The 27180-nt window shown below is 41.6% G+C and overlaps 1 protein-coding gene across 2 annotated transcripts in view; it reads right to left on the bottom strand.

Moving 5' to 3' along the window:
* LOC147203316 (eukaryotic translation initiation factor 3 subunit H) overlaps positions 1-27180 on the bottom strand; it is a 109584-nt gene that overhangs the window by 65359 nt on the left and 17045 nt on the right. For both annotated transcript variants that reach the window (XM_086114407.1, XM_086114408.1), the window contains exon 2: positions 13707-13863. In XM_086114407.1, the coding sequence (XP_085970533.1) occupies positions 13707-13863 (157 nt within the window). The remainder of the gene's footprint in view (positions 1-13706; positions 13864-27180) is intronic.

Below are 27180 nucleotides of genomic sequence, written 5' to 3'. Positions count from 1 at the left end.
GTTACTGACAAAACTAGAAACTGAATCATAATTTGTTTGCACATTTTCTGAACTGTCTGTACTGAAATAATATCCTGTTTTTGATGAAAGAGATGAACATGGGGGAAAAATATTCGATTCACTGATTAAGCAACAATAATCCAAAGATGAATCAAGTATTAAAAGTGATGCACGATATGAAAAATGTCAACAATACCGATAATTTGTATCGCCAATACCAATATCCATCATTGTTTCTTTGTACAGTTTTTTTTGTACTCCTGGGTGGAGGATGATATGAAAGAGTGTTGCGTTCAGTAAACTCAGAGCTGAGTAGCAGCCCATACTGTATTTTTACCTTTCGTATCTTCAAATCTCTTTCGTAACAAGAGGCAATATTTTCCTGTTGAGGCGGTTCATAACTTGAAAATTTCATATGAAGACGTTCGTAAGTAGAGGCACCGCTGTATTGGACCGAAAAAATGACACACCAACCCACCCCAATAATGGGCCGATAAATATTGTGCAATCATAATCATAGCTACAAAGGAATTAAATTTTATGAATGTACCCATTCAGTCAACGATGTAAATGGATGCACAACCTCGAGTAAAAAGCAGTATTCAGAATTGTGGCAAATTACAAACCCAATTCCAATGAAGTTGGGAAGGTGTGTTAAACATAAAAACAGAATACAATGATTTGCAAATGTTCAACCTATTTTCAATTGCATACACTATAAACACTAGGTATTTAATGTTCAGAGAACTGAACTTTGTTTTTAGCAAATAATTAAACTTAGAATTTTAGGGCGACAACACGCTCCAAAAAAAGCTGGGACAGATGGCACAAATGGCTGAGAAAGATGAGCAGTGCCCATCAAACATTAAGAACATCCCGCAGATGAACAGTCTAACTGGGAACAGGTGGGTGCCATGATTGGGTACAAAAGGAGCTTCCCTAAATTGCTTCATTCACAAGCAAAGATGGGACGAGGTTCACATTTTTGTGAACAACTGCGTGTGAAATGAATTAAGGACAATGTTCCTCAACATACAACTGCAAGGAATTGAGGGATTTCATCATCAATGGTCCATAATATCTAAAGTTTCTCAGAATCTGGAGAACTCACTGCATGTAAGCGGCAAGGCCGAAAGGCAAAGCGCTCCCTCTCCATACGTGCAACTTAAACCTCTACTATGCCAAGTAAAGGCCATTTATAAACAACGCTCTGAAATGCCGCCGGCTTCTCTGGGCCAAAGCTCATCTGGACTGTTGAAAAGTGGAAAACTGTTCTGTGGTCTGAGGAGTCCACATTTCAAATTGGGTTTTTTTTTTTTTAATTGTGCACGACGTGTCAAGAGGAAAAGAAAACCCACATCTGGACTGTTATGGATGCAAAGTTTGATAGCCAGCATCTGTGATGGTATGGGGCTGAGTTCGTGCCAATGGCATGAGTAATTTACACATCTGTGAAGGCACCCTTAATGCTGAAAGGTACATACACGTATGGGAAATACATGCTGTCATCCAAGCAACATCTGCGCGTGTTACAACATGTGGCTTCAGAGTAAAAGAGTGGCCCCCATTGAAAATGGCACATTATGAAGCATAAAATAAGACAATGGAGACCCTGGACAGTTGAACAGCTGAAGCTGTATATCAAACAATAATGGGAAAGAATTCCACCTAGAAAGCTTTAACAATTAATGTCCTCAATTCCCAAAGGTTACAGGAAAAGGTGTAACACAGTGGTAAACATGTGCCAGCTTTTTTTGGAATGTGTTGCAGCCATAACATTGTAAGTTGAGGATTGTTTGTTGAAACAACAATAATGCTGAACATTAAATATCGTCTTTGAAGTGTAATCAAATAAATATGTTTCACAAGACTGACACATCATTGTCCTAACTTCATTATAATTGGGTTTGTCGTAGATTTTGTGTCATTGTGCTTTTTAGATAAATTTCAATTAATAAGCCACAGATCTTAGTATGCATAGTGGTCTCTGTGACAATAACTCTTATTGGCTGTTAGCCAGCAAATGCAAATGAGTACATGAGATATAAATTAATGGTAAGGACAATTGCATTATCTACTAAATTAAGCTCAACAAAACGTTGCTTTTTACTTGGATTTGTGTTGCGAATGTGTTGTGTTGGTTCTGGATATGCTGAATTTTGTTTTATGAGTGAGGGTGACATTGAAAAATAAATAACTTCCTCGGCACGGAGAGCAGAAAAACTAAGTTCAGAAGCACCTGCGTGAGTTTAATCAGCTCATAATTGCTCAAGCGCCAGTGTTAGTTAACACGCAAGAGCTCACACATTTCTCGTTTCACGCAGCAGTGTAGAATGTCAGTGCCAGTTTATAGCAACAGTAAACCCTTGATGCATGTAAACGTCAACGGGCTTTTGCATCGTACCATTGAACAAGCTGCGTGGAAAGTACAACACAATACATCATTATTTATATAGCGTTTTCACAAGAGCTATAACTGACAAAGTGCTTTACAGAACATTTAACATAAAAATACAGCAGAACACAGATATATGTATGTCAATCACATGTTTCCTTTATTTTATTTTCAGAGATGATGCATATAAATAAAAACATGCCAGATTCTAGTCATTGGCTGGTTTTCACCAAAAGTCCCTTGACAGGTTGATGTAATATTTTACGTATACTTGTGTACTGTTTATTGAGCATCAACAGAAGCATTCAAGCATTTTTTTACCAATGTTTTGCAATCTTTATAAAAAAAATGCAATTTGAATATAAAACATGTATTCGTTAACGTGCAGAGCTTTTTTTTTTTTAAATAATGTCACTGCATTCTACATATGCAAGAGAAAAAAAATGTTAGTTGGTGTGTCCAAGCCAAAATACATACCAAGACAACAACAACAATGACACCAGGTGTGTTGTGACAATGACAAGACTGCCATTAATGCCTGCTGGAGTGTGGTGGAGAATTTACATTGTTCGAGCTTTTGATACATCCAATAACCGCTAAGATCGATTCCCAAACTTAAAATTTGACATGTCTGACACTTCAGTCATTAGAGGCCTTGTGTTTGCAATACCATTGTTCAAATGGAAATCGGTACTGGTATTGATTAGCAGACTCACACAAGGACTACTCAAGGAGCACAGTGGCTTATGCAGTAAATTAATATAGTTAAACCCGTTTGTTCATGTTGAATGTTTTAAGACTTGTATAATGGCTCACTTTACTGTGCATTAATGTGCAAATACAGAGAGCACTACCTAATGGCCAGATTTTACTTTATTTTTACAGTTAAGATTACATTTTGTGTTCCATAGTTTTGCACTGAAATGCAGTGTGTGAATATTACTTACTTTCAATACTTGAATTGGAAACATTTTTATTTCTCTGCATGCAGCAATTTGAAATCTGTTGAGTTCAAATAAATCCTAAATCTTCTAAAATATATCAATTTTATTCTTCGTTGAGCTATTATGAACATATTTACACTGTATATAATACAGAAAAGAAAAACATCCTTGTTCGTCAATTACTTACAAGACAGTAACGTCGTTTTGGAAAGAAGTAATTTGGAACTATGACTGATTACTTTTTTAAAGTAACATGCCCAACACTTCTGATTGACTGAAGGATCACAAAGTACGTGAAGCTTTTTGTTTCACTCCTATAAGACCCATTAAACATTTCATTTAGTGTTCATTAGCTGGCTGACTATTCCTGGCCGCTGTCATGTGACAAAATCCAGCATACACTCTTTTTACAAGCAAAACATCCCCACACCATGCATGCGCACTCCCCACGTTCATATATCACACATAATGAGCTTCACATTCAAGTCTGACAACATAGCAATATTCTAAGATTCATTCTGATTAGAGTGTGAAAATTCGAACCGCTTTTCCACACCCACTCAAACCCCAAAACGAATCGTCACCGATTCACGCAAAGACCGAATTCACCATCGGTGTGGTATTCATTGAACAATGGCAATCATAGTTGTATAGGTATTTATCATCTTGCGCGAAGTCCGCTATCCTGTTTCCAACTGCACTGCAACTTGCGAGCATCACTAATATTTTGACGTTCCCGTATAGCTGAATGATGCAACTAAAATATTGGAACAAGCGAGATCGCACGTGTGTGTCCTTAAGACAATGGCCAAAGCTAAGTTAGCACGGACATCCATTTGTTGTAGTGTTGCAAATGGTTCGGGGTGTCTTTTGGCTCTATGCTTGTTGAGCTGATAACCCCTGCCCTATTGTTTCAAACTTAATCTGCGAAATATTGTTGCACTTGGATTTTCTGTAAGTTGTTTTTAAATAGCATAATATTTATTGAAAGAAAGTCTTAATTACTCCACTAAGTTGGACACAGACAATTTCTGCTATCAGTATGTTTCTATATTCATTCCATTGAGACTGAATTGGTAAAAGAAGATTTTTGAGTGGGTTGAGAGACCATTATGGCAAAAATGGGAGACAGACGACAGCTAGCATCTCGAAAAATCTAAGTCGGGTCACTCGTACCTCAAAGCCCCACCGTATCCACAGCATTTTGTCACTTAAAAGGCTATTCTCCAACTTTGACAATTTTGATGTGTCCCCCATGTTCTTCTGCATGTCATGTAAATTCTGAAGAGAAACAACAACTGAAAACATAACACCATGTTTTAACAGGTTTCTCCATTAGCTGAACTGTGTATTTCACTTCAGGCCACATCGCCGTTACTGAATAAATCTTTGACCAGCAAAGACAGGAGAAGTCACATTACATTCAGGTCAGGAGGACATACTTTGTTTTAATTAATCAACCCTGGGAAATATTTTTATTGTACAGCAGATGATTAACAAAGGGATTTATTCCTCAAAGTCAAGTGTCGCTGATGCATGCAGGTTAAAATCGAGTGGCTGAATTACTCAAGATTCTTGTTGATTTAAACATAAAATGCGACTCAGGTGCTTTTATGATATTGTGAGCTTTGTGGAAGTATTTCTTAGCTTGCTATTTATCTTTAAAGGCCAAGAGAAGCAGGAAATGTGATAAGCAGCCATTTCTTGCTTCTAAATGCATGCCTAAATCCCTCAAATGCACACCATATTTACATGCGTCAATGATACGAGGTCAGCCTACGCAAGGTCGTCTGTTTTGGGGTTTCATCAAGTTTTTCCCACTCATGTTGAAGGCCTATTTTTTCACAAGAGTTCAATTACTATTGTGCTCTTCCTCATGTTTGGCACAACACTCATCTGTGTGGCAACTCTGGCTCCACACTGGCACCTGTTGATGAAAATCAGCATAGCACACTTGTGGCTTGCTCTAAAGTACCAAGCCACACAGGCACGCCATCATGAGTTTTAGTTCATTTCATGGTGCCGATAAAATATCGATCAGGGGTGTCATTCTGAGCAAACGGACCGCTCACAAATCAGGAAGGCAATTGAAGAAAACATGCAAACATGTGATTTGTGTGATGATTTAATTGACTTTGCAAGCTATCGCTTTCCCCAAATTTTGTATTGGCAGTATTCCCTTGATAGAGATGGCTTTTAAGACCAACACTATCATTAGCCGGATATTATTTGCAAGATGACGAGAGGGAATTGGAATTGGACCCGCAAAACTATCAAAAATCATGTGCCACGCATCACATGGCCAAACAGAGCCAATTGATATATTGAGATTAACTGGTTCCAATGAATTAGCCATGAGAACAAGTAACAGTTTTTGCATGATATTCGTGTAAATCTATGTTCACAAATGATGTGACAACAATTGAATGTCAAATGGTGCAGCAACAAACAGCGCCCACGGCTATAATTGCATCTGTCAACACAAAGACGAAGGGTGTGAATTTAAACTAATCTCAATTTCCAGGGGCACAGCTAAAGCAGCAGGAGTGGCGAAAACCACAGATTGGCCAGCGATTAAAGAGTGCATCGGGATTTGATGATGAGCAAATCACCTTACTGTAAATACTTCCTGAAGTAGTTCGAAGTAGAGGTTTAAAGAAAGCTGTATTAAAACAGTTTAGTTTGCAATTTAATGTGCATCATCACTGGATGGATTGAACCAATATGTGGTCAGTACTGTATTAACAATAGCTAAGAGAAACGTGCCACTTTGAGAGAGAACATAAAACTTGGATCTTTCAAAACCGGAGTGCCCTCTCTCAAACAAGAGCGAACCTCAAGCCATTAATAAATTCTTTGAAAATAGCAGATGTAAGCAGCTGTCCCAGGCTATCACCAGCTCATCCTGAGTGAAGCAAAAGGTCAAAATACATCTTGTCATGATTAGAATTGCAGGCGCAATCCTCGCACCTCTAAAATCATCACTTTTCAAGAACCCGCATCAAAAATGGTGGCGTGTTCAACCATGAACATTGCATCGGCAAACAGCAAGCCATTTTCAACATAGATTGGCAAATAATTTAATAAATAAATTGTGAGAAGGGAAGTTTCAACCCAATGCCAGCGATATACTGAATCCTTCATGGGTGCATGCCAAATTATCAAATTTGACTGTATATCAAACGCTGGTACTGTTACTTAATCTTCGAATGAAAAATTCATCGATCAATCAACAATTCATCAATCATTATTCATTGACAACCATGGTATCGCTGGAACAAGAGCAGGCTTTTCCTTGTTCCGTAGAACGTCAATGTCTCTGTGTCGACTCACTGAACACTGTCCTGTGCACAGCCTTTCTTGAAGTAATGTCCTGAGAACTGTCACCTGTTTATTTCTAGAGAACTGAAGCCACTCCCACTCTGACATTAGATAGAATGGTGAGACAAAAACATGTCAACAACGCGATACTTCGTCCACAGGAAAAGGGAGTTGTTGATATTCTTAGGTCCCACAACTTGTCTGTCTGCAGTGACTAATTTATCTATGCCATTTTTTGGTTAGACAAGACAATAAGGCTCGCTCCGAGGCTTGCGTTTGAATAGTTGGACAATCATGTCAATATGCCAGTCGTTAGAGTCACTGAAAACAGAATATCAATACTAAAGGTACTTTGTGTCGGCAAAACGACCTGTTGACCGAGTTCACCATGCAGAGAATGTTTGCAGAGGCAGAAAACATGTGCTACATGCTAATCCCTAATACGGCCACAACCGTTTTGGTGCAGCTTGTATTTGAAATATTGATTGCCTTTATTTGTGTTTCTTTCTTCAACGAATTATTATTTAGCCATTAAGCCACAAGATGACAAACAAAAAAACATTCCAACCTTTGAAAATCTAACAAAGTATGTTATGGTTTTCGAAAAAAAACTGCATCTTGCTGGAAGCACTACTTAAAGTTCATAAGCCCACAGGACTGCCTTCATTTTACGTTGCAACAGCCTTGATAAACATGTCAGGAATGCTGGTACAAGCTGCAAAGTTGAATCAAAGTTGAACTTCCATCGTTCCATGCCAAATCACTCAGTGGGTTTAACCAAGCAGATTTTCAATTTAATGAAACGTGGTTTATTTGTTCATAACGATGGCACGAAGCCTCAAGTTTCAAGTCAATCGAAACAGGAGTTTGACAGCTACAGCCCTCCGAATTTTAACATATTTGACAAGAGAGGGAGTGGCCACCTTCATTTAAACCGGTTTCTCTCAGGAACTGCTGGGTCAACTTCGTTGAGAAGCAAAGTGTTACAAGGTATCCATCTGCAATTATTTCGAAGGTCTGTGAATATTTTAGTACCATGACCTTTTGAGCTACAATTTGAATTTGCAATTGACGTTGTGAATAACATGACCGTGGCAAAAATCTTTCAGGAAATGTATTCACGTTCTCCCAAACAAAATTTGCTGATTTTTTTTTTGTTTAGCAGCACTAAGGAGTCAAAGTATAAATACCTTCAAAAATACCTTCAAAAATATTTATTGAAAGTTGCAATCAGATTTTTTTTTAACAATTGCATAATAACCATCGAAAAAACTTTTTTTGCCAGGCTTCATGTACGTATTTCCAAAACATGTTTTCGTACATGTTTAGGCTGGGCAAATCAGCATTATTTTTAGGATATTCCGCGTGTCGCCACGGCCACAGCATTCGAAGAAATAAAAGGGTTTGCTTTTACTTTTCCTCTATAGCAGCTTTAGAGTAAACACCCACAGTTTAAAGGGAATCAGCTCGTTGTGTTATTTTAAATTTTTGGGAAGCTCAGTGTGCAACTGGTTAGCATGTCCTGTTCGCAGTGCAGAGGTGAAAGGTTCAATTCCGGTTCCAGCCTTACTGTGGGGAGTTTGCATTTTCCCTCGGGCCTGCATGGGTTTTCTCTGGGTCCTCCGGTTTCCTCCCACATTCCAAAAACATGCATGGCAGGTTAATGGAACACTCAAATTGCCTTTAGGTGCGAGTGTGAGCGTGGATGGTTGTTTGTCTGTGCGTGCCCTGCGATTGGCTGGCAGCCAGTTCAGGGTGCCGGATCAGAAAATGGATGGATGGATGGATGGATAGGCTCCAGAAAGTCTGCGACCCGGGTGAGGATAAGCGGAATAGAAAATGGATGGACAGATGGATGTTACATTTTCTGTAAAGCACTTTGTTACATTTACAGCTGTTGTGAAAGGGCAAGATACATAACAATGAATTGTACTGTATAAAAGTTCCAGGAGGAGTTAAAATATGACCTCTATAAAAGGACAAAAATTGGACCAAATTTGAAAGAAATTTCTATTAAAGAAAATGGGAGACATCCTGATATATTTAGCAAATGACTCCAAAAGACCTTTTTGTAGGTCTTGGGCTCTGATACATATGTTTCTTCTCCAGATCTTGGTGAAACGTACACCTGGGGGCTGACTTTTGAGATCTACACAATAAATGTTTTCAAAATTACATTACAGTAGAGCTCAGCTTTTTATTTATTTTTTTTAAATAAAATTATGTCAGAATCATTTTGTGCAAAACATATGTGGGCTACTGTGGTACTGTTTGATAATTTCATATCGCAGCACGACTGGATACATTTCTCATTTGATACAGGTCCCAAACACCCACACTTATGTTAGACCCTTCCTCTGTTGCCATCGTGTGGAATCATGAAGTTAGGCAAGTTAAGCTGTCACACTGTGTTGTATATATAGAGTACCGTATTTTCACGACTATAAGGCGCCATTAAAAGTCTAAAATTTTCTCCAAAATGGACAGGACGCCTTATGATGCGGAGCGTCTTGTCTATGCGCTGAGTTCCAAAACCTGACTGACAGCCGACACGCTGTTTATATAGAGAAAAGGCGGAAGTGACTGTGGACAGGCATGCGGCAAAGAAGTCGGCCAATCAGTGAAGGGTGGGCGTGTATATATACATATATGGAGAGAAAGAGAGAGAAAAGGCAGACGTGAGTGACAGGCATGCGGGGAAGCAGTCCGCCAATGAGTGAAGGGTGGGCGTGTAAGTGGACGCTAAAGGGACGCTACAAGCAGGTACCAACACCTGTATGGAGTGTGGCTATGTGCATTGTTGCAAAACAACTTCGGTTTTGGTTTCTAAGAACCCCCGAAAATAAATTCTACAAAGAGACACGCCTACGAAGCTCAGTTCAAACTTCAAGACATCGGTTATGCTTTTGGCATGCGTGCCCATCTCACAGCAGCGGCGAAAAACCAAGTCAAGCAAATGAACTCTGAGCTTGCCGTTATTCCCGGAGGCTTGACTAAAGAACTCCAACCGCTGGACATCGGCATCAACCGGGCGTTCAAAGTAAAGTTGCGAGCGGCATGGGAACAATGAATGATCGATGGCAAACACAACTTTACAAAGAGTGAGAGGCAGCGCCGGGCGAGTTACGCCACAATTTGCGAATGGATTGTGGCTGCTTGGACGAACGTGTCTGCTTGCACTGTTGTTCGAGTTTTTGGCAAAGCCGGCATCATTTCTGTGCAATGAGAGTGACTGACAACGAGAGGGAACCCGGCGTTTTTGATGGATTACCGGTACTTGCACAATTGTTCAATTCTGATACAGAGGATGAGGACTTTGATGGGTTTCTGGGTGATGATTGATCGAAAAACGTGAGTACATTGTACAATGGCTAAATAAAATACAACGGAACTCAGTTTTGCTTCTGTTGCCTTTTTAAAAACGTGTTTTTAGCTTGTATCCGTATGTCTTGGCATGCCACCGTATGCTACAAGCTAACGTGTTTTTAGCTGGCGTTGTTTAAGCTGGCGTATGTTTTACCACTTTAAAATTGCGCCCAATAATACAGTGCGTTTTGTCTATGTGTAAAATACAGAAATAGCACCCATTAATGAGACTGCGCCCAACCATACGGTGCGTCGAATGGTCGTGAAAATACGGTAATTGAAAATGTACCTGTATCTTGGCATACTGTTATCGTGATATAATGATCACATGCATGCATGACATCATACACACATCTGCTACAAGCTAAGTTTGAAAGTAAACAAGCAGGTGTAGTGTCCAATGACAAATGCAGAGAGAATGGTTCAATTCTCCTGTCCTATTTAGATCCGCTTCAATTCTAAGCGGTGACTCTCACTTCCAAAAACACATGTACACTCCGCGCTGATGGCCCTCTTTCTTCATCCACAGCTCCTACAGTCCTTCATCCAGCCATACCGACACAAACTGTCCAACATGCTGCCCATTACAGGTGCAAAAAACACTAGCCCCCCATGGCCATCAAGCAGCGACACTCACGGTGCAGACATCCCTCCCCCCGCTCCCAAACTCAAAGCTGGTACACGCATGCTGCTAAGAGGGCGAAACCATCAAGCACAGATTTTTCTCCTTCAACAAATATCACGCCCAAAACGCGGAAAATAGCCAACGCGTCCACCCAAATACAACAAACACCATATAACCAAAAAAAGGGAAAGAAAGAAAAACAATAAAAAAACAGCAGAGCTTCTGAAGACGACTGCCAACTTGGGCGCCATCATGATCATTATTGTGGAGGTGGAACTCCAATCGACATGTCCAACAGCATTCACCTTAATCCGAAGAGGGCTAGTACTAGGTTTCAGATCTCAGCGATGCGTTATGCACGTTGCCCATTACGGTTACGCAGCGAAAGAAGAATTACAAAGTGGATCTAGCCGATCGTCCTTGTCAAGACCATTTATCAAAAATAGATTGAAATGTTCTGTCTTAAAAGTTTCAAAAGGTAATGTCTGTATATATGCATGCAGACATGATGAATGCCAAAGAAAGCTCCAGACATGCCTGTTAGACCCTGCCCACCACCCACTGTGTTTGCCTTGTGACAAGAAGCTGTTCACTTCACTAGGGCTGAAATCAGTGACTAATTCAGAGACAAGGCATTTTTCTGCCTTGACCCGAGATGAAAGTGGGCTTTCCTGAAAATTCCTAAAAATCCAAATGCGAGCATGTATATGATTTCAACAGACTTGCCAGGTTTGTCGACCTTTCGAATTAAGTCGGACAAAAAAAATCTCTGTTCAAGTCCTTTTCCTCAAGCCATGACCAATTGAACGTGTTCCTATTGCACGCATGTCAGCTTGCCTTTCTACCTGTTTGAACATTGCACTGGAGTCGTACCTGTCTGATCACGCATGGATTAATTTACACAAAACGTGATTCAATTACTCAACATTCAATGATTAATCTGCCTTTTGTGTGCACACGTGCACCCTTTGTGGCTTCCGTTCTCACCGAAATTTCGAAATCTCCGAAATATGACGAGGCCATTAGAATGCGAGGGGGGAGGTGTTACTGTTACTCGTGTTAGTGCCTCAACATGGCTATGCTCGTGAAAGCAAAGCAACAAATACAAACACGTGTTCGTTCAATGTTGTCAACTAATATCCAGATTAATTTTAGGCAATTTTTCATGAAAATTTTATAATCCGGAATTCCGGGGAAATCCGTAGGACTTTCTTCACCACTTGACTTCCCGCTTATTTACATGTACACTGCCTGAAAAAAGTAGTCAAACTCACTGCAGCAACTATTGTTCATGACATTAACACGCCGCCAACGAGAAGGCCGACTTCAAATAAACCATAACATACCAAATAATAGAATGAGTTGAATGCGTTGGTATGTTGCTTCTGGTATGCAAGTTGTTCACGGCAGCGTGTCGTGCGTAATGGCTTACCGTATTTTCACAACCATTCGGCGCACCGTATTGTTGGGCGCAGTCTCATTAACGGGTGCTATTTCTGTATTTGACACATAGACAAAATGCACTGTATTATTGGCCGCAGTTTTACAGTGGTAAAACATACGCCAGCTTAAACATACGGCATGCATGCGCGCACGCTAAAAACACGTTAGCTTGAAGCATACGGTAGCATGCCAAGACATATGGATACACGCTAAAAACACGTTTTTAAAAAGGCAACGGAAGCAAAACTGAGTTTGGTTGTATTTTATTTAGCCATCGTACAATGTACTCACGTTTTTCGATCAATCATCACCCAGAAATCCATCAAAGTCCCCATCTTCTGTATCAGAATTGAACAATTGTGCAAGTACCGGTAATCCATCAAAAACGCCGGGTTCCCTCTCGTTTTCAGAGTCACTCTCATTGCCATGTGGTTCCACAGAAATGATGCCGGCTTTGCCAAAAACTCGAACAACAGTGCAAGCAGACACGTTCGTCCAAGCAGCCACAATCCATTGGCAAATTGTGGCGTAACTCGCCCGGCGCTGCCTCTCACTCTTTGTAAAGTTGTGTTTGCCATCGATCATCCATTGTTCCCATGCCGCTCGCAACTTTACTTTGAACGCCCGGTTGCAACTTTACTTTGAACGCCCGGTTGATGCCGATGTCCAGTGGTTGGAGTTCTTTAGTCAAGCCTCTGGGAATAACGGCAAGCTCAGAGTTCATTTGCTTGACTTGGTTTTTCACCGCTGCTGTGAGATGGGCACGCATGCCAAAAGCATAACCGATGGCTTGAAGTTTGAACTGAGCTTCGTAGGCGTGTCTCTTTGTAGAATTTATTTTCGGGGGTTCTTAGAAACCAAAACCGAAGTTGTTTTGCAACAATGCAGATAGCCACACTCTATACAGGTGTTGGTACCTGCTTGGGGCGTCCCTTTAGCGTCCACTTACACGCCCACCCTTCACTCATTGGCGGACTTCTTCGCCGCATGCCTGTCCTCATTCACGTCCGCCTTTTCTCTCTCTCTCCATATACAGTATGTATATATACACGCCCAACCTTCACTGATTGGCCGACTTTTTTGCCGCATGGCTGTCCACACTCACTTCCGCCTTTTCTTTATATAAACAGCGTGTCAGCTGTCAGTCAGGTTTTGGAACTCCGCGCATACACAAGACGCTCCGCATTATAAGGCGTCCTGTCCATTTTGGAGAAAATTTAAGACTTTTAATGGCGCCTTATAGTCGTGAAAATACGGTACTTGAATGGTCTTGTCTTTCAGATTGTCTGGGGCATGCCCCTTTATACTGCCATCACAAATTGTTGCTACCATTGTCAACATGTCCTGAAATAACTTTCAATCGCAAATGAAGACACTAAAAAAAGGACTTAATTATGCTGACACTGTATTGTACGGCGCCTGTTGCCAGCGTTCAGCGGCGGCTTGCGTGCTTGTGGCTAGCAGCACTCAAGTGCCCCATCAGCTGGTGAGGGGCAAGACAGTTTAATAGACGTAAATGACTGCAAAATCTGATGCTGACAGCCTGACACAGTTGCCATTCTCACTACGAACCAGGTTTCCCTAAGTGTGTTGTTTTAGTCAGAACAGTTACCTTCATCAAAGTCTGCATCATCCTCAGTGTGCTGCGGGAAGGGGAAACAGTTTGTGATCTCCAGCCGGTCATCAACCACCAGGCCCAGCAGTACACCCTGAACCACCTCACTGCCCTGGCCCTCTTCTTGGTAGTGCTTGATGATCTTTAGCACCACCTGTGTGAACCGAACAAGCAATATCATTAATACTGCAATACTGTGAATAAAAATCTAAATTTCATTCTATGAACTGACTCTCATCACTTCCACATTTCTTTTGAGCAGATCAATACCTGCAAATATATATATATTAGAGCTGTCAGTTTAGCGCGTTTTTATCGGCATTAATTTAAATGAATTTTAACGTGATTAAATTTTTTCTCGCGAGATTAACGCGGCACACGTCACAGACGATTTTACGTTGCTCTGTAAATAAACCGGAAACAAAACAACAAGCCCATGTCTGTTTTTCCAGCCACGGCAGCGCGAGACACCGAAAACGGATACTTAAATAGTTTATGAATGGAAAGTTTACTTTTAAAAAGTTGCCAGATTGTTCCACTGACAAGACCATACAGGTAACTTGTATGTTTTGCAGTCGTAAACTGAGCTATCATCATAGCACGTCGAGTCTGAAATACCACTTAATGGCCAAGCACACAGCTGATGTGAGTACTCCGCCCCCTCGTCTAAGACAGACAGTTGTGGATCATTTCAAAGTGAAGAAAATGGATAACACGACGAAGAACAAATTTGCTGAAGCCATAGCTAAATGTATGGTTACTGCATGCAACCCAGTCAACATTGTCCACAGCTCGACTCAAGCTGAAATCATTCGCATTGCATCTAACGACTCCACTATGGATTGCCAGCGAGAGCCCCCATGACAAGCTGTGTACAGAGATTGTACGTAGCGGAGAAGGCTAAGGTACACCATGCGGGAGAAGACATTGTTTTGGGAGAGAAATAAGAGATTAAGTTGATGAGCCTCTGGTGAAAAAAGAGCAGGTAGCCTGTTGAGTAAGATGTATGCCACTGACGCGATTGTTACTTGTTTGGAACTACAGTATTTTGTAGGGAAGGTTACCGTGTTCCGTGTCCATATAAATAAAGGGGGTGGAGCTTCAATGTGTTCGTCTGACAGTGACGGCGCGCTGAGGCACGTCGAGAGTTCAGCGGTGCTGTCGTAGCGAACACTGAAAATAAAACGTCTCCAGTGCTGTGCCTCGAAACAAGTGTAATCATCCGAAATGATGTCTACACAAAACCATAGAGAGACTTCCGCGCAAGAAGCACCAACAGAATCAACATAGCCTGACTGTTGTGTTCAAAGCAAACTTCAGAAAAACGAAATATGCAACCATCGCTTAAATCCACTATTGGCCGAGTACTAGTTTACCTTAGATGTGCACTTTATAATGTTATATTGCTCTGTTTTGATTCCATAAAAAGAGCTGTTAAAGCAGCTGTTGTGTGCCAAAATATTTTTTCACTGTTGTTGATGGACAGTAATATTGTGTGACAGATTATGCGTGAATAACTGCTCCAAGTGAAAAATGTTTATGTAAAATTGAAAATTGTTGTTTCAGTAAATATTTTCATTTTGCACATAGAAAACTGATCCATGATTCCATGTTGATGAGAGCATTAAACCAGGAAGAAATAGGACAAACAAATATAAAAGGAAATTCAGAAATGATAAAAAATGTGTGAGTAATCACGATTATTTTTTAGTTAATTAGAGTTAATTATGACATTTGCGTTTTTAATTCGATTAAATATTTTGATCGTTTGACAGCTCTAATATATATATAAAATCGCAGCTCAATGCACATGACAATGTAAGTAACACCTACAACTTGTGTAAGACATTTCAGACTTTTCTCACCACTTAGAAAGGTGAACTAAATATGAGTTTGCAAGCAATGCAAATTTTGAACTAAACAATGGAGGAATACATGCATTTAAAAATGATAAGTTATCAAGATGATGATTACAAATTGACATCTGATTTAGTGCAGTTTTCACTTTCGGTTACACTGCTCTATTTCTCATCCTCATAATTGCACCAATAAAACACATTCGATTTATTGGTGCAATTATGAGGATGAGAAATAGAGCAGTGTAACCGCAACCTGTTTACCCAGCAACAACCAATGTAGGCCAGTATCATCTAATTAAAACTGCTCCTGCTGCCAACTGCAGCCCCGAACAGGACATGAGTAGTGAAAAATCGATGGATGGGTTAAACAAGCGAGAATATTTTGTTTTATCTGCGAGCCAGACACAATCATCAAAAGAGCCACACCTAGCTCGCGAGCCATAGGTTCCCGCTTTGAGACTTGACGTAGAAAATTGTTATACAAGTGACGGCCCATTTATCAATTAAAGCTGCGTTCGTCGGTCAGACCCAATACAAGCTGAGCTTTTCAGGCACCATACTTCCATTGTTACAATGTGGATCCATCCGGTGCAAGGTACCATATTTTCCGGAATTAATAAATAAATAAATTGCTCCTGAGTATAAGTCGCACCAGCCATAAAATGCATAATAAAGAAAAAAAAAAGTCGCATTTTTGATGGGAGATGTTTTTGATTAAACCCAACACCAAGAACAGACATGTTATCTTGAAAGGCAAAGAAAAATAGAGAATATGCTGAATAAGTGTACGATATATAATTACATGCATAAGCAATGAACTGAGAACGTGCCTGGTATGTTCACGTAGCAGAGTTATTCAGATAACTACAGCATAAAGAACATGCTAACAAGTTTACCAAATTATCAGTGCCACTCCAAATCACTATCTCCAATGACATCTTCATCCTGTGTTGTCACTTTTAAATAAATCCAGGAACTCCGGAGGTAGAAGATGCGGCGCTTCCTCTGCTCCATCGCTTATGTCAAGAGTCATCGTTATTATCAACACGTGTTTCAAAGCGAATCCCGAGACAGGAAAGAACGAATAAATATAGGAAGTACGACAATGTCGTTCATCGGTAAAAATCACGTACACTGTGCCAGGTCACGTTATTTTTAGCCCGCGTTCTGGTCGGCTTTGCCGAGTTGCAGTCAAAGCATGTTCTCCGCTCAGCTGGCGTAAAACTCCGCGTGTCCGGCTGAATTGAGCCACAGTGTAGGAGGCATGGTCACCGCGGAAGGCTATGAAAACCAAGTGGACCCCTACCCCTACCACCCCCCCCCCCCCCCCCCCACCAATGATTTTTAATGTAAAAATAGAGGTTTTGTGAAAATCATATTTTTCACAACAGAATCAATTTTTCACGCGGAAATTTCATAGCCCTGCACACCCCCGGGCCAAACTATGAAAAAAGAAATGTGACTTATAGTCTGGAAAATACCGTAAATGGCACCGCTAGCATCCAGTAGCTGCCGGGAGCAAGCAAAAAAGTTTGGATAACAATGAGTCCATGGACTTGTTCAACACCGTTCAAGTGTCAACCAAGATAGCATTTAGCCTTTGTTAAAGTAACGCACCAGATGACCCGCGATTAAATGTGTGATCAATACTTCCTGGTGAAATTGGTGTACTGTATATAAAATTTTCAGTGAAATTACAGTGTGCCAGTTTTAAATTCTGAAAATATGGTCACCCTATCCAAAGCCAAACAGTTGAGAACAAGGAAAGTGAAAAATGAAAAGGTAAAGAACAACAGCCTCAAAGCATAGTGTGTTGAATGTGCAGCATAAATCACACTGATAATGTGGGAGGTCATAGAGAATTAATCATACACACACAGCGGAAAAGAGGGGTGGCAGTTCTGGAGTCAGTCTTACAACAAAAACACCCATCAAAATCAGCAAACCCCAGTGGTGACAGACACACACAGAGACACAAATCTGTCCAGGCATATGATTTATTCCAGTGGCGTGTTGGATCTGTCACCCTACAAGTAAAAGAGCTAGGGGTGGAAAAGGAGAGATGATATGGCTTGGAGCGAAGTGGAAAAACAAATCTCACTGTCTGCGTTCCTTGGCTTTGCTGATTGAAACTGGGGCGAGAAAAAAAAGGCATTTGGCAAGGTCTAAGGAAAGAGATAGAGGAAGATCAGTGGAGAATAAATATGGATAAAATAAGGTTCGTTGTCGGGCTTCTGAAGCGCTTGATGATGAGGTGATCATTTGAATCACAGGGATGACAATGGCTAGTGATGGAAAAAGCGGGAAGGGGCGTGGCCACTTACAAAAGTGGCACGAAACATGCTGAAGATGAAGTGTATTCAATTTACACACGATTTGAAACTTGAACAGAAAAAAAATCCCAAGATTGTTCATTATTCTTTCAAGTGAAAATTTGTGCAATTTTGCTTATGCATTCCTGGTGAGCACCAATATGTAACTTCAAATTTGCTGCTCAAAATCAAAACGCCGTTTTGTTCGGCGGAGATGGCGGCGCTGTTAGACAGTCTGCCTTGGTGCGGCTGGATGGATGACTGGATGGAGCCGAGGATGAGGAGAACTGTTTCGAACAACAAGTGTATGAGGGAATAGTGGTTACGATTGCAAGACTGTCCCGAGTTTTTATGTTGTGTTATGTTTATTATTTTACTTTAACTGTTTTGTAAAGCGCTGTACGACAGCTGCAGCTGTAGTGAAAGCCCAATCCAAATAAATATGTATTGTACAATCTAAATCATAACCTAAAACATCTTGTTTCTCTCAGAAAAATATACATTAAAAAAAATATGGGTGTTCCGATCAGGGTATTTACACTGCCGATTACGATCATCCATGAGTGTGATCGGCCCGCCCCAACACCATTAACGTGGATTTGGTGCAACAATTTGACTGGTGGAAGGGTTTGTTTCCCAATGATGCTAAGAGTTTAGTGGTATGGGGCTTTCTGCCATGGCAAACAGGTTCTAGGTTTTTGTTGTTTTTTTCCCCCCCCAAGATGGCGCCAATATGTAACTTCAAATTTGCTGCTCAAAATCAAAACTAAAAAAGGAAACACATTCCCTGCCATATTTAAGATTTGTTCATTACTTGTATTCATAAAGTGTTGTGTAAATGTGATAAAAAGCTGTTGATTCTTACCTCATACAGTGATAGTGAAGTCCCACACTGTTTACTATATATGGGTTATGAATGTATTTTATTATATAAAGTGGATGTCTATTTACAGTTTATACAACAATATACAGTTTCATGAGGTAGAATACTTTATTTTCTCTTCATTTTGAGCTTTTTAGCAAGCGCTAAAAGCTTATTGGTCCTCTCCGTCTTTTTCCACTCTATTTTTAGTCAACTCCTCTTGTTATTACACATGCTCCAGGCTGTCGAAAAGCGCTTGAGATCGAGTAGTTACTTTTCAGTAGAAATGTCTGTTTTCTGTGTTTCACCGAGGTTGCGTGACTCTAAAGCTTTCCATCCTCTCGATCCGTATAGAATGACATCGAGCTTTTTCACGAAATCCGACACAAGCACAATGGTTCCTCTTTACTGTTTCCTACTGGGGACACCGTCAGCTTTCTATCCAACCAGTCCCATCGAAACGTGTTTTTCAGATCCGCATCTATCTGACGCACTTTAGTTTCGTCGCGAGTCTCGATAACATTCGGCATTCGCGAGAAAGTGGTTTCGGAAGGCGAACACGGATTGGTTGTGATTTGCATTTGCCGATATAGCGACCAATCACAACAAGTAAGACATCATACACGTCCAATCGCAGGGCTGTTCACAATCGGAAGATGGAAAGACTGATCAGGAGAGCTCATGAAAACTCGACGATAAGGCACCTGAACCCCCCTAAGATTTTCTCAATGGATTTAGACGATTCACAAAAATGATCAATTTAGGAAATAAAACGGCGGATTTCCGCGTATCCACGGAAAATTGCCATCCCTGGAATCAGGTGTGTTGGAGGAAGGAAACATCTAAAACATGCAGGATTGGGGCCCTAAAGGGCTGGAGTTGGTGACCCCTGCTAAAGACACAGCTAACAGACAGTAATTACAAGTCTTGTCTCGGACTCATCTCAGACTCGCAAAATATTTGTATCAACTCGACCGAGTCCAAATATATTCTTTACCTGAAAAGTATACCCTCCTTCAAAACAAACTTGAAATCAAGTATCAAAATACCCATCTGATTGGTAAACCTCACCGTGATCGCATAAGCAGTCTTTCCTGCAGAAATGTTAGCCAACGGCGAGGTTACAAAATTTGGTTTTACGAACAATCAAGAACCGGCCTTAGCCACGATCTTCAAAAGGGGAAAAAACATGAAGTAATCTGCAGATTCTGTGAGAAGACAATTTCAGACACATAACGGCAGCACGTGAAACTTAGTTCGTTCGATACTTGCAGAGGCACCACAAAAAGGTGATTTTATTTTCTTGTTTATCTGCACACATGATTAGTAAAGCAAAGGGTTCCATGCCATTTAAGAAGAGTGTTGCGCAAAATGAAATTTTGTGGTCGTGAAAATAGTATTTTTCTCTAAAGGTTTACTCTTGGTCTCATCTGGACTTTACATTATTGTTCAGGCGTAGTCCTGAAAAATCTCCTAGTTCATCCTGCGGAAAAACATCCTGCGGTTGTTTGCTCAGGTGATGAGCTGTGCGAGGTTTGCTCCAGGCATGATGCCTGGCAAGAGTTCAAACTATGATTTGATCTTTACCTCGAACAATTAAATAAATACTACAATGAAATTTAAAAAAAAAAAGAAAATCATCCAAAGTGTTAGGTTCAAGAAGGGACAGCAAGAAGACCAAAGCATGTCCTGCCCTTTCCTTACAATCTCGGTAGCACGCGTGTACCAGCAATGATTTTGATTGGGAGGAATGTCGGCGCCATTTGACTGTCGTTGCTGGACAGCCCCGGGGCGCTTGCGTTTTTTGCGCCTAAAATGGGCACAATTTTCAAAGCCCCGTTTTGTTCGGCGGAGATGGCGGCGCTGTTAGACAGTCTGCCTTGGTGCGGCTGGACGGATGACTGGATGGAGCCGAGGATGAGGAGAGGAGAACTGTTTCGAACAACAAGTGTATGAGGGAATAGTGGTTAAGATTGCAAGACTGTCCCGAGTTTTTATGTTGTGTTATGTTTATTATTTTACTTTAACTGTTTTGTAAAGCTCTGTACGACAGCTGCAGCTGTAGTGAAAGCCCAATCCAAATAAATATGTATTGTACAATCTAAATCATAACCTAAAACATCTTGTGTTTCTCTCAGAAAAATATACATTAAAAAAAATATGGTTGTTCCGATCAGGGTATTTACACTGCCGATTACGATCATCCATGAGTGTGATCGGCCCGCCCCAACACCATTAACGTGGATTTGGTGCAACAATTTGAATTGGAGAGGTGTAACCACCAATTTTAGTGAATAATCGATTCTGTTCGGGGGGTCGTGATTAATGAGATTTTAGAACATTTGTTAGATTTCCATACATTTATGATTCAAAAAAGGGCTTTGATCAGATTCACTCATCAATTTTTCACTATTGAACAATAACCATAGGTCACCGATAAATTGGAGCATTCCTAATAAAACAATTTTTAAAAAAATGAAACAACCCCTCTCTGAGTCATCAACTTACAATGGTGGAAGGGTTTGTTTCCCAATGATGCTAAGAGTTTAGTGGTATGGGGCTTTCTGCCATGGCAAACAGGTTCTAGGTTTTTGTTTTGTTTTTTTTTCCCCCCCAAGATGGCGCCGGAGTAGGAAGCTGTCGGCAAGTGCTCTCATGAGCCTTGCATTTTTTGTTGTTTTTGTCTGTTTTGTTTTGTCACGTGGTGGAGGCGTTATGTCGGGTGGGCCTGATGTGGATTGTTTTCAGCATTTTTGGCCACGACATTTGTCAAAGAAGAAGAGCACGGACCTTCTCAGCAGCACGCGTGTTCCAGCACCGATTTAATTGGGAGGAATGTCAGTGCCATTTGACTGTCGTTGCTGGACAGCCCCGGGCACTTGTGTTTTTTTTGTTTTTTTTCACAGCCCCGATTTGTTCAGCGGAAAGGTCGGTGCTGTTAGACAGTTTGCGGCTGGATGGATGCGTGGCTTGAGGAGCCGACGATGAGAAGACTGGAGCGTCAGCGCTAAGCGCCAATGCGTTATGTGGAGCTGGGAGTTGCAGCTTGGAATTGAAGCGATTTACATGGGACAGGAGTTGAGAGCCAATCTCTTTCCGTTAATGGACGCTACAGCTTCTTGTTGCTTTCAAACTTAGCTTGTAGCAGACGTGTGCACATTTTCAGCATAATGTCTTTGATCCATTGAGAAAAGGACAGTTTGTTTCACTCCCCTTTCATCTATAACTGCTTCAAACAACAAAGTGTGTGCAGCGGCTCCTCTTGTTGTCTTGTCTGTTTGAGAGGGAATAAATTGCATCTGTGCTGTACGTTGCTCATACTGCACGTTTGACAATAAAGTTGTACTTGACTTGAGGTGATGGACCAGACAAAGTACACACAAAAGATCCCAATGATGAGTAACAATAATGGAGTAGGTTTTCCCTTGCCCCGGACGTGGGTCACCAGAGGGCCCCCACTGGAGCACCGCCTGGAGGTGGGGCTCCAAGTCGAACATCCTTGGGTTCAGCCCTGCAACCATGGGGGCTCGGCTGGTGGGTTTGGCCTGCGTCAAGAGTGACATACCGTACACGGATATAAAATAAAACATCTTTCAGATTCCGAAATGAATAAAACGGAAGTAACGCGGTACCAAATGACCCGCGGACCGCCCGGGCTTTGGGCACTATTGTGTTCGGCTATTCTTGTCAGGGCACTGCAAGTTTTTTAATAAATCCATCCATTATCCAAGCCGCTTGTCCTCGCGAGGGTCAGAGGGGTGCTGGAGCCTATCCCAGCTGTCTTCTGGCAGTAGGGTGGGAGGGTGGGGATACTCTGAACTGGTTGCCAGCCAATCGCTGGGCACACAAAGACGAACAACCATTCACACTCACACCTAGGGACAATTTAGAGGGTTTACATAAGCTACTGTGCATGTTTTTTTGGAATGTGGGAGGAAAACAACGTATCCAGTGAAAGCCCACGCAGGCACGGGGAGAACATGCAAACTCCACACAGGAAGGAAGGAGCCTGGATTCAAACCCCTCACCCGTGCACTGTGAGGGAGATGTGCTAACCAGTCGTCCACCTTGATGTCTGTTTAATAAAATTAGGGACATAGATGGAGGCGCAGAGAGATCATTTTTCCCCAAAATAATTTAATTGTTTTTGGTTAGTTTATCCACACATTTTTTACATAAGACTTATTTTTAACTACAAATTCCTCTTTTAATTGCAAACAATGGTCCATCTGATGTTATGTCAAAATAAATAATCAAATCCGTGATCTTAAATTCTTCCTTCAACAAGTGTTTCAGTATTAGTGGTTGGGATGTCAAATGTTAAATTTCAATGACATTCTTCAGCAAAAACATTACATGGTTGAGCACAAGTATGAGGAATCGTGTGAATCTAGTCCGCACCGCAGTTTTTCTGTTTATTGTAGAATTTCATAGTTGAATCTGAATGCACCTAGGCTCCAATGATGACCAAAAAAACCAAAATTAGAGATTATGGACAGCTGACCGAGCAGACAGAAGCAATGAAATTTAACTGCTGTACTGACAGTGAATGATCCCTCTCAAAGCTTGGCTGTCAAAAAAGTGATTTTAATGTCAATAGTGATTGTCTGTGTCAATATAGTGCACCACGGGCACCAGCGAGTACTCTAGAACCATTTGAGTAGCCCGCAGGCCTGTTACAAAAAGTGGTGGAACATTGTGATATTCTGGGAATGTTTTATGTGATCATTTAAAAATGTAAACTGGCGGAGACTCATAGAAAAAAAGTTTTGCTTGTTGATATATATGAGAAATTATTAACACCATCTTCAGGAAAGGCATCTGGAGTCCATATATGGCATATCACATTTGAGGGGTGGCGAGATATGCCCTTGCTTCCTGTTTGGTGGATTTGTTGCAGATTTAGTGGGGGCAGAGATGGAAGAAAAAAAAACTTCAAACATAAAACTCCATCTGATACAATCTGCGATGTACTGACTGAGGACAAGCTGTGCAATGCTTGTTTAGGATTGGCCAAACTTTGTGATCCGTGGAGCTTACTAAAGTTTTTCAATAAAATTCAATATGGACGCCTTGGGCTAAACCCAAACTACAATTGTTTTTCTGTGCAGTGTCCCAAACGAGTGTTTTTCTTCTTCCCTATATCCTCAAGATCACTTAAGTCCACATACAGTGTTTGATGTAGCAAGACGCTTATAAAGAAACACAATATGGTGCCTACAACGTAACTCAGCCTGGCTTCACAAAAGTGTTTTAGACTGCCACACGTTTCTTAACTTCAGCAAAGTCTAACCTCTAACATTAAACTGAAATTGGTTGATTTTCAAAAGAAACATTCCCATAAGAAATAAAAGAAATACGTTTTGGGCATCTGTTTTTTTTTAATATATTATTCTTACTCAGACAAGTGTCTATAAAGAAGAGTATATATCCATCCATTTTCTGATCCGCTTATCCACACAAGGGTCGGGAGCGGTTGGAGCCTATCCCAACTGTTTTCGGGCAGTAGGCGGGGGACACCCTGAACTGGTTGTCAGCCAATCACAGAGCACACAAAGACGAACAACCATCTGCGCTCACACTCACACCAAGGGACAATTCTTGAGTGTTCAATCAGCCTGCCATGCATGTTTTTGGAATATGGGAGGGGACCGGAGTACCCGGAGAAAACCCACCCACGCGTGCACGCGGAGATCATGCAAACTCCACACAAGAAGGCTGGAGCCGGGATCAAACCCTGCACCTCTGCACTGTGAAGCCGACGCGCTAACCAGTCGAACCCCGGGCCACCCATAGAGTATATCGACTATATTAAATGTGAAAACAATAAAGTACACTACATTAACATTAATAAGTAATGCTGCAACTAGGATAGGGTTGCCAAGATTAGTCCACTAGTTATGACAACGTCGGCGATCAAAATCGTCAGCAAATTTAATCGACAAGTTGTTCATGCAGTTATTTGGTGCTTTGTTTTTGGGGGTTTTTTCTCTCCAAAATGCCTCGTGTCTTGCTTCTCCCACTGGCTGTAAACCTTGCTCGTGACACATGTGAATTAGTGCTAATCCGCGATGTAAAGAGAAGCATTGTGGATGATGCAGTGTCACGGCCATGCTAAGAACAGAGTCAGAAAGCTTGGGCGAATTTCTCCAAGAACACTTCAGTGTGAGAGATTGGAATGGTTCAGAATTGTGTTCATGCCGATGTTAAAATAACGATTCCTTTGCTGTGGCTTCACAAACACCCCCATGGAATTTATTTTGCAAAATCTTGGCAGGATTTTCTGTTCCTTTGCATTTGAAGTCAAGATGGCGCCCGAGTAGGCAGCCGTCAGCAAGTGCTCTCATGAGCCTTGCTTTTTTTTGTTGTTTTTGTGTTTGTTTTGTCACTTTGTGTTGTTTACGTCGTGTGGACCTGATGTGGTCTTTTATCAGCATTTTTTGGCCACGACATTCATCAAGGAGGAGACTCTGTGCTCGGTGGTTGCGCCTTCTCGGCAGCATGGGTATACCAGCACTGTTTTTGACTGGGAGGAATGTCGGTGCCATTTGACTGTCGTTGCTGGACAGTCCGGGGCGCTTGTGTCTTGCGCCTGTAATGGGCAGGATTTTTCACAGCCCCGCTTTGTTCAGCGGAGAGATCGGTGCTGTTGAACGGTCTGCGGCTGGATGGATGTAAGTCTTGAGGAGCAGACGATGAGAAGAAAGGAGCGTTAGCGCGGAGCGCCGATGCGGATTTGGAACTGGGAGTCGCGGCTTGGAGTTTGAAGCGGATTACGTGGGACAGGAGAAGTGAACGAATCTCGTCAATGGACACTACGGCTTCGTGTTTGCTTTCAAAACTTAGCTTGTAGCAGACGTGTGCACATTTTCAGCATGACGTCTCTGACCCACTGGTCAAAGGTCCTTTCACCAGTGGGATCCTCTCCTCTCCTCTTTCATCTAGAATGGCTTCAGACAACAAAGTGTATGCAGAAAAGTGGTGAAGATTGCACGACTGTCTGTGTCCTACGTGTTGTGTTGTGTTGTGTTATTTTGACTTCAAAATGGCGCCGCGAGAGTGGCTGCCTTTCCAGCAGCTCCTATATTTTGTTGTTCTACTTCTTCCTTTTAAACTTTGCTGCTGTGAATTGGGAATTTCTCCATTGCGAGACTAATAAAAGTTTTCTTATCTTATCTTATCTTATTTCACTGATTTTCCTAGTGCCATTGAGGGTATCACTAATTTACATTTTTCGGAGGCGTGCTTTCAACATCCCTTGAGTCGACTCAAGGAGGCACGATGTGGAAGAGAGATGTGCTTGTAATTTTGGAGACTTTTTAACTACCGTATTTTCACGACCATTCGACGCACCGTATGGTTGGGCGCAGTCTCATTAATGGGTGCTATTTCTGTATTTTACACATAGACAAAACGCACTGTATTATTGGGCGCAATTTTAAAGTGGTAAAACATACGCCAGCTTAAACATACGGCATGCATGCGCGCACGCTAAAAACACGTTAGCTTGTAGCATACGGTAGCATGCCAAGACATACAGATACAAGCTAAAAACACGTTTTTAAAAAGCCAACGGAAAACTGAGTTCCGTTGTATTTTATTTAGCCATCGTACAATGTACTCACGTTTTTCGATCAATCATCACCCAGAAATCCATCAAAGTCCTCATCCTCTGTATCAGAATTGAACAATTGTGCAAGTACCGGTAATCCATCAAAAACGCCGTGTTCCCTCTCGTTGTCAGTCACTCTCATTGCCATGTGGCTCCACAGAAATGATGCCGGCTTTGCCAAAAACTCGAACAACAGTGCAAGCAGACACCTTCGTCCAAGCAGCCACAATCCATTCGCAAATTGTGGCGGAACTCGCCCGGCGCTGCCTCTCACTCTTTGTAAAGTTGTGTTTGCCATCGATCATTCATTGTTCCCATGCCGTTCGCAACTTTACTTTGAACGCCCGGTTGGTGCCGATGTCCAGCGGTTGGAGTTCTTTAGTCAAGCCTCCGGGAATAACGGCAAGCTCAGAGTTCATTTGCTTGACTTGGTTTTTCACCGCTGCTGTGAGATGGGCACGCATGCCAAAAGCATAACCGATGGCTTGAAGTTTGAACTGAGCTTCGTAGGCGTGTCTCTTTGTAGAATTTATTTTCGGGGGTTCTTAGAAACCAAAACCGAAGTTGTTTTGCAACAATGCACATAGCCACACTCTATACAGGTGTTGGTACCTGCTTGTCGCGTCCCTTTAGCGTCCACTTACACGCCCACCCTTCACTCATTGGCGGACTTCTTCCCCGCATGCCTGTCACTCACGTCTGCCTTTTCTCTCTCTCTCTCTCCATATATGTATATATACACGCCCACCCTTCACTGATTGGCCGACTTCTTCTCGCATGCCTGTCCACAGTCACTTCCGCCTTTTCTCTATATAAACAGCGTGTC

The sequence above is a fragment of the Hippocampus guttulatus genome, chromosome 6 (assembly GCF_054856545.1).
Source record: "Hippocampus guttulatus isolate MCC_2025c chromosome 6, RoL_Hgut_1.0, whole genome shotgun sequence".
Classification (NCBI taxonomy): Eukaryota; Metazoa; Chordata; class Actinopteri; order Syngnathiformes; family Syngnathidae; genus Hippocampus; species Hippocampus guttulatus.
The sequence above is the reverse complement of the archived record's forward strand: the minus strand, read 5'-3'. Positions and strand labels throughout refer to the sequence as shown.